Source organism: Pezoporus wallicus, unplaced genomic scaffold, assembly GCF_028554395.1.
Source record: "Pezoporus wallicus isolate ANWC-B61680 ecotype Strahan unplaced genomic scaffold, APGP_CSIRO_Pwel_v1 scaffold_2584, whole genome shotgun sequence".
Taxonomy (NCBI): Eukaryota; Metazoa; Chordata; class Aves; order Psittaciformes; family Psittacidae; genus Pezoporus; species Pezoporus wallicus.
Window position 1 is genome coordinate 11,822,570 of NW_026642851.1, and position 17,529 is coordinate 11,840,098.

At 37.9% G+C, this 17,529-nt stretch overlaps 1 protein-coding gene across 22 annotated transcripts in view; it reads left to right on the forward strand.

Annotated features, from left to right (window-relative positions):
* The window catches only part of SVIL (supervillin), a 114,818-nt gene that overhangs the window by 77,103 nt on the left and 20,186 nt on the right, over positions 1-17,529 (forward strand). For 12 of the 22 annotated variants that reach the window (XM_057432838.1, XM_057432840.1, XM_057432843.1 and 9 more), the window contains 6 exons: positions 2,337-2,466; positions 6,584-6,661; positions 7,235-7,303; positions 12,974-13,124; positions 15,600-15,689; positions 15,773-15,859. In XM_057432838.1, the coding sequence (XP_057288821.1) occupies positions 2,337-2,466; positions 6,584-6,661; positions 7,235-7,303; positions 12,974-13,124; positions 15,600-15,689; positions 15,773-15,859 (605 nt within the window). The remainder of the gene's footprint in view (positions 1-2,336; positions 2,467-6,583; positions 6,662-7,234; positions 7,304-12,973; positions 13,125-15,599; positions 15,690-15,772; positions 15,860-17,529) is intronic. The other 10 variants (XM_057432836.1, XM_057432844.1, XM_057432849.1 and 7 more) reach the window with 5 other exon arrangements.

Sequence of the window (17,529 nt, forward strand, 5' to 3'; positions counted from 1 at the left end):
ATTTTTTTTTCACCCCGTTTACATTCACTAACTTCATCTTCCCATCCAGTGGATCTTTCTGGCTGTGTCAGACATTCTTTCACCTTATGGAAGAACAGCTTTTCCACAGATGTAATGGTATTTGGGCAGGATGCATGCCTGCTGGTCTCGACAGAAGTGATTTTCCACAAAGACTTACTTCACTGAACTAATATTATCCTTGTGGAGTGAGTGTATGCCTGGCATTTTCAGAATTACCAATATTACATGGAAGAATGAAAATCATGATTTTTCAAGGAAGACAAGACACTCTCTTCTTCTGCAAACACACAGCTTGGAGGTGAGAGGGAGCAAAGGCTCATATATTTGAGTAGTTTTGGCTGTGTTTTGTCTTAGGCAGCCAGGGCTAATCCACTGATTGAGTGGTGGAAACCTTTTTTTGAATTGTCTTCCCTTCAGGAAGAGAAATGTCTTGGAAGACTTCAAATGGCACATCAGTTATGTGCAGCTACCTGTCTTTGTGTGTTTATGGAGACCAAAGTTGCTAGGCGGCCATCCAGTTAGCTCCACTTCAGAAGTCAGCTGCATGTCATGATCACCATTTAAAACAACCTACAGATAATTCTGATTTCTGTCAGACCTCTTAACCATTGTTCATTCCCTCTCAGGAGGAACCAAACCTAAACTGAATTTTCAACCTTTTTTTGATGTATGGATGCCAGAGCAAGAATTTCTTATGCAGGCTAGATTTCTGCACTCTTTTAACAGTCAGCTTCCTTTTTGTAGTTACTTATCTCATGTTGACCATTTTCTGCCTGATATGCTGAGCAGCTCTAGGCATTTAAAAAAAACCAAACAATTTAGGCCAAAGCTGACCAAAATGCTTTTCAGCTTCAGTTACTGCAGATCACTTCTAAGCAAAGCTGACCTAAGAGAACATCATACTGAAGATAATTCAACTGCACAGTAGCAATTCAGTCCCATCTTGATCTCCTCCACAGTTTCACACATGCATAGATGCACTCCAGAAGATTAGTTCTGGGCAGTGAAATCTTGCATACACTTTGGAAACAGTGACCATGGTCTCAGCTCCTTATTGTGAGCTCTTCTCAACCCTATTCATCCCATGCTATGAGGTATGAAGCAATCAGGCAATGTGAAGTCTGCCAGCGCTGCCTACCTGGGCAGGAAGAAAGGAAAATAACTGCTTTCTCAAATACTAACATTCTTACTGTCATTGTATTCTGTGGGTTTACCATTTTCTGCATTTTCAATTCTTCTCAAATGACTGCCTCAGGACCAATTGGTTGTCCTTGAATAGGCCAGTAGTATGGTTGCACCCCTTGATTTTTGCAGGAAGGAGCTGCCTGAAACTTGACTTCTGGCTACACCTATTCAGTCCTACCCTTTCCTTCTCCTCAGTTTCAAGACAAGACTTTTACTGTGAGGGTAACAGTAATCACATCTCTATAAAGGCATCTTGTCATCAAAATAGGTTTAACTGCTGAACCTCTTTGAATATAATAGGGTTAAAGGTTTTGTATAATCCTGACTGAAATGCCCTAGATCAAAGAAAGTAATGTAGTAAAACAATTTAAAAAAATTACTTAGTGGACATCCTTTAAATTATTTTAATCTTGCAGATAGGTTTCAGGGTGGCAGTGTAGTTAGCACCAAGTTGCTGCTACATTGGCAGTATTGATCTGCATCACAGCAATGCCTGAGCTAAGCATGGAGGTACTAAGTGATCCTTAGGAGTCTGGTAGTAACCTCAGTCACTGGAGTTGTAGTGAAAGCAGTAGCAGTAGCCTGATGAGATCTAATTTGTGGGTGCCTGTTGTATAGACCTCTTTCTTCTTGGCTTTTAATGAAAATAATTTTTTAAATCTTTTTTTAATGAGTGCAATAAAAGACCAAAGGTAGGATTCATCTTACTAACTTTGGACATCTACAGTGTAAGCATCCATAACTGAGCTAGCCACTCTCTGTGTCTTATTGACAGAAGGGAGGGGAAAAAAATAGTGATTAACCTAATTATATATATATATATTCAGGATGATCTGCATTGTATCTTTTTCGCCCTTGACTGTATTGGCAATTTCCACTGACTACACAAATTAACTGGGGTGTGTGTCTCAGATCTAGATGTCTGTATTTTGACAGATGATTCAACATGTTCAGTAAAGACTTGGTGTTCAGTTGTGAGCTTTGTATTATGTTTATGAAATGTAAATAACTAGTTAATGTTCGAAAACTGAATTTCAAATTCTCTTGAATGTAGCATTAGTGAAAGGGTATCTTTTGAGGATAACAAATACAGTGTTTAAAGCTAACTGCTGGCATGGCTTTTATTCTAGGTTGGCATTATTGAAGAAGAGTGGTGAAGAAGATTGGAAGAGCAGGCTCAGCAAAAAGCAGGAGTATGCAAAAGTGTCTGTCACTGATCGTAACACACAGATGCAAGAAGTTGAGCAGCTGTTGAAGAAGGTAACTCTATCCTTGTTTGGAAGAAACATCTTGAAGCGCTTCAGCTTTTTGAAGATGCATCCAACTAGATGGGCATGCCTAACATTAGCTACTAGCTCTTGTTATTCCTCTTGTTGTTAGGCTTGGTTAAAAAACAGTTCTCCCAACATGAGAGCTCTTTAAAAGAGAATGTCTTCACTGTCTTGGGACATGCAATATTGGTTGCAGTGGTTTTACATCAACAGATTATGAATACGTTAAGTGGGCTTGTAAGGCTTCTAGAATACTTACAGGTATAATGATTTAAGCCTTTACACCTCAGTGAAATTGGCTTAAGACTTTAATTTCAGGTGTTATCTTTAGTATAGGTGAGCTTGAAAAATTTCAGATTCCTAAATCTGTGTTGTCTGTGCATATACCTTTGTTTTAGCAGTAATTTTGGATCCTAGAAACATTGAAGAAATGCAGCTACCAAAGCATTCATGAGCCATTTGGCTGCTGGTTATCTTGCACAATCTTTGGCGTTTGCAGATAGCCAAAACCATCTGGACAAGGATTTTACCTGTCTTGTCAGCGTTAGTGAATAGTAGGAGATGGATAGATAGATAGATAGAAAGGTGTAGAGGAAACAAAAGTCCACATCACTAGCACACTCTGGCTATGTCTATGCACGTGTAAGTTATGTTGCCCAGCAGCAAGAGTGGATCTGTAAAGCAGAAGGATTACTGATAAGGAACCGCTACTATGCCATATTTGCTTGTTTTGCTTCAATATAGTTTCGCCTCAGGCTACATTTAGTCTGCTCCTGTGGCCTGACTGCTGTTAGCAGCCGCTGTGGATTACATGGGAATCCAGGAGTGCGTTTCAGGGCTTAGTTTGATCTAGAAATCTCTGCATTCTGCCGTGTGAACCGAAGTACGAGAAGTGAGGATGACAGGGAGGTTTGCTTCAAAATGGACTGCTGGTTTAAACTACAGGACTAATGTAGACTTGCTTCCCTTCTGAGTCTAGTATTTTGAAAATGACAGTGTCAGATAAAATAGGCCATTTCAAAAGCCTTTAAATTTGAAGGAGTATTTTCACAGAGGACAAGTGAAGACAAAATTTGTGTTATAAATTTTACCAGTTGGGACAGAAATCTTTGGATGCAGTTATTTAGCTGTTAAAATGATGCTTCTATTAAATACTAGAGGCAAACAATAACAAAGAGTCTCTCGTCCATCAATATATTACAAGTAAGGAGTTGTTAGTCTGTCATTACTGAGGTTAAATTGAGGATGTAGTTATTGAACATGTGGCTTAATGGTTCTGTGTTAACTGGGCAGAAAAACAAGAAAGCTGAATTTAGCAGTTTGGATTTAAGGGTTTGTTTTGGTTTTGCCCTGTGAACTTGCTCAAAAATCCAGTTGCAAGTTTGAAAGATGTCCTAAAGCAAAAATAGTTTCAGCAATGAAAGCAAAATTGCAGTCACATTTTTAACAGGCTTGTCTACGAAATGACAACTGTTGAGATCAGGTAACAAATGTACTCCAGCTAAAGACAATGGAGTTCAGAAAAACCTTTAAGCAGCTGCCAAGATTTAGGCAGACAAAACCTTTGTTCTCTCTTCTCATTCCCCAGCACTCATATCCCTCCTGCTGTATTACCATGTGTGCTTAGACTTCACTCAGGGTAGCACAAGTTAGGCTTTTAAAGCAAGTAAGCGAGCTTGAACAGTACAAGCTCGAAGTAAGAATGCTAGCAGTGGGAGTTCCTGTGACACTGGGTCACCCACTCTGTTGGTTCATGTTAGCTCTTGGCTATTTAGAGCCTAAAACAAAGGATTTGCCTGTCTGCCAATGGGTGAAATCTTGGATGTGTAAGAAAAAAATGTCAGTCTTGTTAGATACACAACTCCCTACACTGTGTTAATATTTGTGATGCTGATTCATTATCTGATACATGATAAAAATAATGTAAAGCTTCACTAATTTAACCACAGTTCTTGTAACACACTGTGTCAGCTGCCCTTACATCTGGAAATACTATTCTTGATAATTAAGCAATGTGACGGTTATCATCCTTTGAGGACCGTGAAGCAGTGTGCCACTGAAGTCTCTGTTTGTAAAAGAGCTTTGAGACTACAATGTACTTTAGAATCTTAGTACTTTCTGTTGCTGGATTGCTATAAAAATGCAGGAATTGTACTGATTACTGTGTTTTGAGCTAGTTAAAATACAATTTCCACACATGGCAGTCATGAATTGACAGCAAGGGTATGTAAACTTCTGTCATGCCCTGCTGGTTCAAAATGATGCCTGAAGTTTTTAGTTTCATTATGTCACTCCTGTTAATGTAGTCAGACACTTATTTAGGTTTTCTTGTGTGTGTATGTTATCTAACTTATTCTGGAGATTTGATTCTTCAAGCATAGCTGTTAAAATAGAAGTTATTAGAGTACATTTAGATTTCTAATAAACAGCAGAAGTTGAAAGATTCATACTCTTAATAAAATAGTTATTTTGAATAGTGTTCTTTGATCACTTCTACTCAAAATGCTTTTGCACAGTTGTCTACATGGTGAGATATTTCTTCAAATGTGTTATAGTCATTTATATGTAGGCTAAAGTGTAGAAACCCCATAAAATTCATGGAAAAGCTTGAGAGAGCAACCTCAAATGAGAAAAAAATAGGGCCTAAGGAATTAACTTGAGGAAATACAGAAGGGGGGAAGTTGAGATCTACTTTGAGGTCCAGCATCTGTTTTGATGATTGCTGTACATAGGAGGATAATTTGTTGGAAGCTGTGAAACTTATTAAATTATCATGTGTATGGTAAAACATACTTGGACAATTCAAAGAATAGCTCTAACACAAGGGGAACAACTGTACACTGAGGAATGTCGTTGGGGAAAAAAATCCCTTTTATTTGGAAAAATATTTTTGATTTAGTATACCTCTATTTATCATCTTAGGTTGGATGGAAGACTTCCAGTTTTAGGGGTTTCTTTCATGGGTAGAAAAATTAACTAACTTTAAAATCCCACCTTAGTATTAAAATAGTAAAATTTACTGGAATGAAAATTCCTGGTTTATAGTCAGACACTTTTAACAGAGTCCCTGATAAATATGATTACCAGCTGCATTGCAGTCAATGTTAAAGCAGTGAATGACATTTGAAATGCACTTAATTCTTACAGCAAGTTCAAACTGCAGGTCAGCAGTGGTGTTAAAGGCTAAGGCTAAACATTCAATTCGAAACTACTCAGAGAGGAAGTATATGAAAGTCTTAAAAGGGGGTAAGCCCTTAATAAGTGACCTTTAGGGAAAATATCAGTCTCTTGCTGTGGTAATTTGGATGGATAAAAAGTTTCACCTATTTCATATGTGGCATCCACCAAGTGCTCATATCCAGTTCTAATCAAAGCTGAAAATACTTGCTAGGATTCATTTTGAGCCACTCTAATGAGCTGCATTTACCCATATTGTGAAGAGAATGCAATGTGGAACAAATGTGTTCCACATTTGCTTTAAACTATAGAAAGGAAGAAGAATTACAACTGATAAAGCCATGTCTAATCAGCTTTGGGTAAGCCCAGCTCTGAAGCAGGGTTATTTGTAGGCTTCAGAATGGTGAACCCACCTTCGCTGAGTGCTGTGAGCTAAGCAATTCCCTCCAGATGGCTTTTGAGTATCCCATTTTTAGTAAGCATTCTTTCTGTTCATCCAGAGAATAGATGGCTTGTTACTGAGCAAGATCTGATTAAATTTATAGCAGAATTATTCACGTTGTGGTTGACATGGTTCATCAATTTAATGGTGCATGAAAGCAGGGACATAATTTTTTTCAGCATATGAAAAGTGCATTTTTCTGGCTGTGCTGTTTTGTTCTGTGTTGAGTTGTAGTGATACTGTTGCTAACTTGTTTAATTCCTGCATGGAATGGCTTTGGTAAACATGCTGTTGTGTTGTTTCTATTCTCTGGCTTTCCAATAGGAGAAACATTTCCAGAAGATTAAAAGATTCAGATTTACTTCATCTTAAGAAATTAGGAGAAGATGGGTTATGTATGCCCCATCTCCATTTCTGATAGTCCAGTCCTCTTCTGACAGTACAGTACTATTCTAATTCCTTTGCTTTGCTTCTGTCCTTGTCATAGGAACCTGTATATGCTTCTACTTACTCTCCCGTTATACCTGCTCTCCATAAATTTCATCCTTTTCTACCTATTAATCAGGTGAGGAAAAGTCTGCACAAATTAAATGCTCAACAATTTCAAGTAAGCACATTTTGACAGGTTTTGTTGGTTTTTTTTTTTTACATGAGAAATTAATGATCCTCTTAAGTGATTAACCAGCTTAGTAAATGCTCTGTTAAAGAAACATAGTATTAGGCCCCTATGCTTTGAAGTCTTCTTCATATCCATTCTGCTACTGTTTCTATTATGGTTGCTTTTCTAAAAATTCTGTATCTGTTGGACTATATAGATGAGGAAGTAAATAAAGGAGGCATTATTGCATTCATTATAAAATGCAAAAAAAAAACTTGCACATTTTTAATAAAAGCAATATGTAACTGCACAGCATTTATTCTAGCACAAAATGCCATGTACCCCTGACTTCTCTATAAGTATCGTGCATATACAATGTAAGGCATAAAATCATCTAATTTATTGACTACTTTTCTTAAGAGGTGACTTTCCTATAGTGATTTTCCCTAGTCCCTGTCTAAACAATTTTTGCCTTTGCTCATCCTGCTTCTATTCTTTGACTGTCCCATCTTCCTGCTTCTCTCTCTTTCTTCCTTAAAGGTGTGTAGTACTAGTTTGAAAGAATCAAGCTCTCTGATTTCTGATGAACGTCATCCTTGGAGATGGAAGGTGAAATGCTATATAAACTTCCTATTTAATTATTGGAGGGAGGACTAAGAAAATTACATTAGTATCTAAGATGCATATTTCCAAAGCAACATGTGGCAACAGTAAACTTTGAGTTTGCTTCAGAATAGAGTTCTTGCTGCTGTTCAGGATGTTAGAGAAGCTTCAAGTGTTCCTTAAAATCATGTCCATACCTCTGCAATTCCATCATAAACAATTTGAAGAACTTATGAAGAACTAATAGATAATGAGAAATATAAACTTTTTTTTGCTAGAGCTACATAACAGAGTTGCCTTTGAGCAGAAGCAGAATACCGGATCTTGATCTGAGCAAACAGAGCCTGTTTCACATGATCGGAGGTAAAAACAGCTAAGGCAGGAGTGGGCAAAGAAAGAAGTTGGAAGAAAAACATGACAAAACAGGGAGAGTTCACTGAAAGGTCTATGCAAATCTAATCCTGGTTTATTCCAGCTCCTTGTCCCTTGGCTTCCAGCTCACATCTGTGATTCTAGGACTATAAGGAATCCATTGGGTTCTTTATTCCCATACAGAATACAGTGTATGTTGCATGTGGGGAACATTCTGACCAGCATGCATAATAGCAGTGAATTCAAGGGATTGATACTCACTGCTGAAACAGAGGATGATGATTATGGCAGAGGCTATTCAAACTACAATAGAAGTTTCAAGTACTGATATTTACTGTTTCCACATTCATTTTCATAGCTGTCTTTGAGCACGATCATTTACTCCGATTTTTGGGGTTTTTTTTTTCTTTTTTTTTTAATTAAAAATTCAATTTGGGGCTAGCAACTGAAAAGCGTTACTTCTCTGTAAGCTCTGGATTTAAGATAGCTGTATTATTTACTTCAGATAACCTATTAATTCTGTTGTGACAGGATTCACCAGCTGTATGTATCTAGAAGGTAAATATGCAGTTTAACTTAATAACATAGTATCCCTCCACTAGTGAGAGGAGGCCCTCCAATGGGCTGTTCATCCCATCTGTTTTAAAAGTGGAAAACCCGATGGTGAGCTACATCCTGCTCTCTTAGAAAGCTGCTTCCTTCTAGCACAGTGCCAAGGTGCGTACAGATTTGTTTGGGATGCTTCTGGCACAATTAGTCATTTTTTTGTTTTCAATAAACACAAGTTGGGTATATCCTATTTTGCTCAAACCAATTTTGAACCCATTTGCATTTGAGTTTTCTCCATATAACAAGACCCATATAAAATTGGAGAAGAAAATAATGCAGAAACTATGTCATAGTTGTATAACTGTTGGATTCTCTTTGTGCCTTTTTTTTTTTTTTTTTTTTTTTGTCTTAGGAGCCTAAACTAGAGAAGTTACTTGTTTGAAAAAGCAAATAGATACTTTTAGGATTATTCTTTTATATAATTTATAACATTGGTTTTAAATGGATTCCCTTTTTGCAAAATGTATTTTTTATATTCATTCTTGGTTTGACTTCCCCATGTGGGGCACTCAATCTCTGACATAGAAAACCATAAATTCTCTTATTTCTTGCATTAGAAAACCAAAACAAACCCCAAACAACAAACCCGCATGCTTACAGACCACTCTCAGCTGTGTTCTTGCAAGCTAAACGGGACACTGCTTGGACTGAAAAAATGTATGGTATGAAATGGGGCATTGCTGGGATGTGAGCCTTTCTGTAGCATGAACTGATGCTACAAACACAGTGGAATGCCTGTGCATACCCTCAAGAAATGTGTCACAGAAAAGACCAGTTTCATCATCCAATTTAACCATCTGGTGGGGAAAAAAGTAATCCCTGGTTCTAATTGTTCTTGCATCAGGTCTAAAACTCCTTCTGAGACTTAAACATGCAGTCTTTGTTCCAGGCTGTCAACATACAGAAAATAATTCACTGCAATATTAAGTATTTTTTCATTTGGAATTATTCTTGCTGGGTAAAGCTTAACTCTTGACCCTCTCTTCAGTAAAAATGCATACTCATCTGATTTAATCTGAGGTCGATTTTTTTTCAAATCTTGAAAAAATATTGTATCTCTTTCCTTGAAACCTTGTCAGCATTGTGAATATAAGTGTAGAGGCTGGAGATGGGTGAGCTATTGCAGTACAGATTATCTGCTCAGAGCAACTTTGGTTCCATGGGAATTTTTTCTCATCTGTTTCAGTCTTTTTGCATTTTTTCCCCTTTTCAAATAACATTTCTCTTAAAAGCCTAGTTTATTAGATTTTTCGGATAACCTTCCCCCTCACCACCCTGTTTCCAGTCTATGTGATCATTTTTTCATCACTCTTCTGTCTGTTGGTCTCATCCTGAGGGTTTTCTCAGCAGAACCATATCCTTTTAACATGTGCAAGTAAACATTTTGTTCAAAGTTGGGGTGAGTCGGTTCACTGCATGGCTTTTCTCTGTTTAAAAATAATTTTTCAGTCAGTTAACTAGTTTGCAGCCTGTAAGCTGCACTAATATTTTTATATTGCTCAAAAAAACCCCTCGGAATATCATCTGTGATTAAATCAAATATATTAAAGAAATCAAAGATAACTGTGTTAACATATTTAATCATACTTGAGCTCATCAAACTTACCATTTTGATTAAACCTGTTTTCCATAATGCCATGTGGAATAGCATTAATTATGCTCCTGTGCTTTGATTCTTCACTGATTGTCTTCCAGGCGCTCATGGAAGTGTAACTGCTGTAACAACACATTGCTTGTGTGACCTGTACCTGTATGCTTCAATTTTACTTCTCAATATTGTCTCCATCTGAGTTTTTAATCAATCCTATACATTTTTCCATTTTTAAAAGCTTTTTTTTAAATTCACTGCTTGGTTTTTGGGGCATCTCCCATTCCAGTTATTTCGTGATGTTGGATACCAGTTCTTCTCATCCTTTTCCTTCACTTCATTTTATGAACTTATTATTTGTCTGAAATGAGATATAAATGAACATATGGATGTATTTTTCATGATAGATTAGAATGTTTCATTGAATGTAACCAGCTTTTATGTTGAATGGAAAAAATTGCATTGGACCTGTTGTCTTCCTAAGCTTTTTTTATTTTGTGGTTCTTGACACATTAATTCTTGTTTAGACTTTTTTATTGGGCTCTTTGGGTCCCATTATCAAAATGTCAGAGTTACAAATGGGAGATTTAATCTTCTTTCATATTTTTTCACTTGAAAGTAAAATTTGCACTTAAAATCTTGTCGAGCTTTACCTTTCTTGCCATATTTTCTTCCAGTTAGAGTGTGCTTCGAACAACTTATGTCTATTTTCAGTTTTGTTGGCTCATATTAGTTCTCCAACTATAGAAAATTACTCTTTCCTCTATTCGTCACATATACCTTTGTTTTTTCACCAGGACTGTAATGGCAAATTAAATGGGTTAGGGATTGCTTGGTGTCTATTCAGTTTATTTTATTTTTTTTTTTTTTTTTTAGTTCATGTGTTCATTAACAGACGAAGCTGGGAGTCATCATGCATTAGGAAGAGATCTAATATGGAATTGCTCTGAGTTTTGTAATTTACACATCCAATCTGATTTAATTTTTTGGGGAACTCCAAAGATGTTTTGCCCAGTGGAACAGCTTGAAATCTTCCATTAAAAAAAGTTTGTTTCTGCTGTTAGACAGCTGATCTCCTTTGTCCTTTGGCACAGCTCCAGAATAATTTATGATGTTTCTCACAATTTACATGTGTAGCGATGAACGCACACACTTCTTACAGGTCTGTGTCTTCAGGATTTCCAGTAGCTCTGCAGACTCTGAAGCTTCAAGTATTTGCTGGAGACACAATTCAAAATCAAGCACCCTGTCACTTAAAAAAAAAGAAAAAAAAAAGGAAGGATCCATATGATTCTACTTCTTCCTGCCTCTCCATCACTTCCCCTCATACTGTAACGGAAGTCAGCATCCTCACTAAGTTAAATGTATTTGTTTTGTGTATGAAATTTCACTTGTGGTTTCATTAGGTATTTATTCATTTCCTGCCCACATCTCCTTTAGTATGTTGCTGTGGGCTTTTTCTACCCGTTGTTCATCCCAGAGGTGGCTGTGCTGACACTGGAATGGGTAGAGACTGGGTGAAGCAAACAGAGATTATTTCCAGTGTTTTTCTTCAGAGCATTCAGAGGCTTTTACAGATGAGGAAGCGATATTGAATAGACTTCCATCTTGTTATTTCTATGGAACATTTTGGAGTTCTAGGGAAAAACAGAGGTTTTTATCTTGATTACCATAACTTGTAGTCACAGTGTCTGGCTATCCAGCTATCTTTCCTAATGAACTGAGGGCAAGCATTACTATAGAAGGCTGCAGAGATACATGGAACTAGAGAAAGGAACGGAGGGCTCTCATGTCCTAGTACTTGTACAAGTCACTTCTTGGATTATCTTTACACTTACTGTGTTACTTACACTTACTGTGTTACTTTTATCCACTTACTGGTGGATACTGCTCTTGGTAAATGATGAAAGCTAGAAATCTCTATTTCAGTGTGTCCCCTGCAGTCAGAATTGTTTTTATAAAAAGTGACTGGTTTATTTAGCCTGATTTATTATTTTAAGAAAATAATAAATATCTGGATTTAGAGCTCTTCTTTGTATCTTGAAGGGAGAAGAGTGTTTACTTTGTGTTCATGAGCTTTAGTGTACTTTTTAATTTCCCCTCTGTGGTTGCATGAGCTAGAGCTGTGCTAAAGCATTAGATTTTCATGTGGTATTTCAATTCTGGCAGCTAGGTTGTGAAGCAAAATGACAAATAGCACACAACTTGGAAGTAATTCTAGAGTTGACAGTCGTGCACTAAAAATACTTTTATGCTCGATTTCTATGCAGTGTAATCCCTGAAATGTTGCTACTTTTTTAAGATAAGTGCACTGAAGCAGTATTTCTTTGGCCTGACCTGGCTTAAGCAAAATATGTAAATTCAGTTTCTTTCCTATGTAATGTATTGTCATCAATCTTTTGTGTTAGGTAGGAAGGCACGAAGATAGTCAATGCTCCTAGTTGCTTCTGATCACTCAGGCTGTTGGCTGTTACCCTCCAAAGCAAGCAAGAAAAGCTCAGAATGTCCTTTTAAAAAAAAAAAGGAGGAGGCAGGGGTATTGATCACAGTCATTGGAAAAGCACTCAGAAGAACAAGCTGACATACGAACAAAAATGAGCATCCCTGGAGAGATAAGGTTGCTAATCCTGCCTGGAGAATTGAGTTATCATAAGAGACTGATTCAGAAATCACCAGCTGAAGTTACACTTCTTCATTGTTATTCCCTGTGCCACCTACAGATTTGTGTACTTTAGAACATTTGCTGAAAGTCAGTTTAGTGATGTCACTAGTGTAGCAAGTCATGCTTCAAAAGAGCAAAGTCTAGAAAATTATGTACAGAGTAAATGGTTTCCTTTGCTTAGAGGGATGCCATTTGCCTTGTAGTTTCAAGAAATGTCAAAGAGCAGAGATCAAAATCTTAGCTTCAAAGTGTAATGGGGCAGCAAGACAATGAAGCTTCTCAGGATCAGGGTCACTAAGCTGTGTCTGATTTTACTTTACTAGTTTTCTTTCTCCTGTTCTTTTCCCTCTGCAGCTGGCAGTTGAAATGCTCAGTCAGTCTTTTGCTGAATCCTGGTCAGTTTACCTATTTTTTTAACATCTCTTTCTCCCTTCCCCCCAAAAAGCAGAGAATGGTAGATAACCAGGAGAGCCAAATGACCATTGAAGAAAGGAAACACCTGATTACCGCTCGAGAAGAAGCCTGGAAGTCTAAGGGTAAAGGAGCAGCCAATGACTCCACACAGTTCACTGTAGCTGGCCGAATGGTAAAAAAAGGTCAGTGATGAAATGATCCCAATATAAATAAGCCACTGCTTATCTGTCTAGTCAAAATAAAGTTAAGCTCGAGCTATGCAGAAACAGTATCCGTGTTTAGCAAGAGGAGGAGAACTATTTATCTTCAACTGAATATCATGTCATGAGGCTGTTCGCTCTAGCTTCTTTTGGCTGTTGGTATTTAATCCATTTTGGTCTATCCTGTTGCACTGCCACCCAGTTATTACTGGGCTCTGCCTGACCAGTGGTAGTCAATTACTTGAAGAGTCATGTGTTTCTTTTTTCCTTCTGATACAACTCAAAGTATACAATTGGATTATTCTTTCTTATTTATTCTGTAATAAATAAGAAATTTATTCTTTAATTAATTTAAAACCCAGGTGCACTGTCTAGAGAAAAGTTATGAAATCTGGTTGTTGCTGTTGCTGGCACTTCCCCGACTCCTAGGATCACTGGGAATATTTAGCAAACACATGTTATTTTTATGGATGCTGTTTTGGACAACAACTTGAAGTGTTGTGCTTGGCTGAAGAAGTCACTGAACAGATTTCTGCATAGAACCAGGGAGTAAAAATAACAAGGGAGCAATGTTGACATTTTGGGGATCTCTTGGACTCGGTCACTGTTTCCAGATGCAGTCATTCTTCTGAAGTGGACAGGAGTCTCTGAACTCTGGTAGAAACTTAGCTGTTCGTGCAGTGTGCCTGGGAAGATGATAGCTTTGGGAAGAAGTCATCTAAAATGATCTCCTGTGGTTAATGGAGACTAAATTTTGTTACAAGAACTTGGTTATTAAACACAACAACAGTGAACCTTAAGTTAAATGACAACCACAAAAATAAAAAAATCACTGTTTGTTGAGGGCAGTATTACAATAGGGAGTAACTCCATTTGCAGTTCAAGCCACATTCTGTTGGCTTTTGTTTTTGTTAATGGGAAAAGAAAAATACCTTGAAAGGATCACTTTAGGTGCCACGATCATTCATGTGGAGAAGGAAGGTAATCCAGTAGCAGTGGCATCAATAAAAGTAGCCCAAGTGGGATTTTATTCAGATGTGTGCTGGTTTTGTTCCCTAAAAGAATAAATTATCATGATGAATTTTTTTAATCTAAGAGATGATGAGAAATCAATACAAAATTAAATCTTTGTTATGTACGTGTGCACAGATGCTGTATTTTAATTGCTTCTTATGGCTGAAAATTTTTCAGTCCTAATTGAAAGGTGGTCCTTTAGTAACATCTGAAGCAATTCTCAATATGGTCTTGTGGATTAAGTCGTGGAAGAGCTGCTTAAGAGCTGTGTCCTCTCAAATACGCCTTGATGAAGGCTTTAGCGGTTGACTTAAAACCTGATGGAATTTTGAGTCTCTTGAGTAATGGGGAAAAAAAATTTGTTTGCGGTAAAGGTACTTGATTATATTCTAAATCTCTTAGCATTTGCCAATTATGACTTGCTAGGACTTGCAGTGAAGGTAGCTGAAATGTGGCTAGTATATACTCTCCCAGCACAATAATGGTTTAATCTGATCAGAATAACTGAAGGCTTAAATTTATGTAGCTCAGTAATTAGTAAGATATGCTAAGTGGAAAATAGATTATTAGAGGAAAGTTTAAATGTCAATTTTCCCATTTACTGAGCGTCCACGCAAGAAGAGGTAATAGATGCAATTCTTTGCTTTGATATACTTTTCTACCTAATAAAAACCGTGAAACCTATAGAGTGGCATTTCTCTTACTGGTGCAACATAGACTCACATTAAAAGAAGTAAACAAAAGTCATCTTATTTTATCCACTGGGTCCAAAATGATTTTTTTATTATTTTTGCTGAAAAGAATGGAGGAGAGTACAACAGAAGGAGGGAGCAGTGCTTGCTGTGATGGGGACAATGATTTCCACTTACATTTCCACGTGTTCTTAAAACATAGCAGGGCCCAAGAATTACCATTTCATCCAAGGACAGCGTTCACAGGTCAGATGCATCCAGCTATATATATTAGTAGAAGTGGGTTTAAATTAAAAAGGTGGCAGGGGAGTGAAGGTGCCAAGCAAATTCTTGGTGGTTTCCCTGCTAACCATATCTTTTTGTTCAAAACAGTTGCATGTTTTAAAATGTGGCATGTGGTAGAACTGGAGTCCAAAATGTAGACCAAGTGAACTGCTGCTCCCTTGAAAACAAGCAAAATGGCTGAATTCAAGAGGAAGTATGCATCTTGCGTTAGTGTGCTCACAGACACTTGGAAACAAAGTTTTGTTCTTGTGACTGGGACAATTTATGAGGCTGCTGTTGATATAAGAAGAAAGCAGGGCAGTCACACTGCCATCCCTAATACAGCAGGGATATAGTGGAGGCCATGGAAGAATGAGGGACTGTACAAAGTGGCCAGCACTTTCCCTAAATAGCTCCCCTTGAGATCATTGTTGGAAACGTGGCCTGACCTAGGACTGTATTTCCTGTGTTCTGTGTTCTTATGCAGGCCTAGCTTCTCCAAGTGCACTAACACCAGTAGCATCCCCTTTCAGTAACCGGCAGAAGTCTACCACTCCAGTTACAAAGCCCTTGGAAGGTGAGGAATAAAAATGGCTGAAATGTCTTCAGGCTTACTTTACTTCCCTTCAATTAACAAGTTTTACTCTCTGGTTTGCTTAGAAATTGAAGCCAGGCCTGATATGCAATTGGAATCCGATATGAAGCTTGACAAGTTGGAGTCGTTCTTGGGAAGGCTAAATAACAAAGGTCAGTAGAGTTACCAAAGGTGGCAATGTGTCCACTCTCCAACTTCAGTAAATCACTTATAAAGTACCTCTTACTTAAAATACCTGGCAACAGGAACTGAATATAGTTTATATTTATGATTCAGTCTTTGCTAAATTTCAACAAAAAAGCCTTATGCTATTGTATTTTGAATGTACAATAGAATAAATCACAAATGCCAAATAACTTTCTTCTTTTCCTACACACAATGCGCACATTCTAAGAACAAAATTTCTTAGAACCACAGAGTCTGAACCATATTGCCATAAACAGTGAAACAGCTTTAAACGTAGTTTAATCTTATTAAAATCAAGATAAGACACTAAGCTGCTTCCAAGCACAGTTCATTCAACTTCCTGCATTTTTGAAAGCTGACTCTGTAGCAGCTCATATAGCTTCCTCATACAGCTTGCTGACTACCTATGAAGCTGTCTAGAGTTCTGTGGTGTTTTCATATCGTATGTATGTCCCCCATTTGTAAGACAAAAATCCATTTGTAATTTATAAAATGTCAAATCCCATTAAAAAGTGTATTCTGTTTCAGCAGAAGTGGCACTAACATAGGATGATGATTGTGCCATGTTCGCTAGTCTGAAGTAGTGAATTTTCCACTTATAGTTCTAGTAGATATTTCCAAAAGAAGGAAATATGTGGTTGGAGGCAGTATGGAATATACAAAACCATAAAATGCTTGTATCATCCTATCAAAACAACATGTTTTTGATAGTGCCTAACTTTCGATTCAGCCATATTTCCCAATCATTCTGTGATACAGATTATTGCATATTTAAAGAGCAGACTTTGGCCTCTTCAGAAACCTGCTTAGTAAGGTTTCCATGGGATATAGCCCTAGAGGGCAGGCGGCCCAAGACTGTTGATTCATATTCAAGGATCACCTGCTACAAGCTCAGGAGTGTTGTGTCCCAGCTAGAAAGAAGTGCAGCAGGAGGGCCAGGAGACCTCCTTGGATAGATGAGGAGCTGCTGAGGAAAGTTCAAAGGAAAAAAGAACTTTATAAAAGGTGGAAGCAAGGACAGCCGACCTGGAAAGAATACAGGGATGTTGTTCAGGAAGCTAGGGACCAGGTTAGGAAAGCTAAGGCCCAGTTAGAATTAAATTTGGCAAGGGATGTGAAAGGTAACAGGAAGGGATTCTATAATTACATTGCAAATAAAGAACAGACTAGGGACACTGTGGGCCCTCTCCGAAAGCTATCAGGAGAACTGGCTACCCTGGATTTGGAGAAGGCTGAGGTTCTTAATGACTTCTTTGCCTCAGTCTTCACTGGCAAAGGCTCTGACCATACCACCCAAGTCTTGGAAGGCAGATACAGGGACTGTGAGAATGAAGACCGTAGGCCCACTGTAGCATAGGATCTGGTTCGAGACCATCTTAAGAACCTGAACATACACACGTCCATGGGACCTGATGAAATCCATCCGCAGGTCCTGAAGGAGCTGGTGAATGAAGTAGCTAAGCCACTGGCCATCATATTTGAGAAATCATGGCAGTCAGGTGAAGTTCCCGATGACTGGGAAAAGGGAAATATAACCCCCATTTTCAAGAAGGGGAAAATGGATGACCCAGGGAATTACAGACCAGTCAGTCTCACCTCTGTGCCTGGCAAAATCTTGGAGCACATTCTCCTGGAA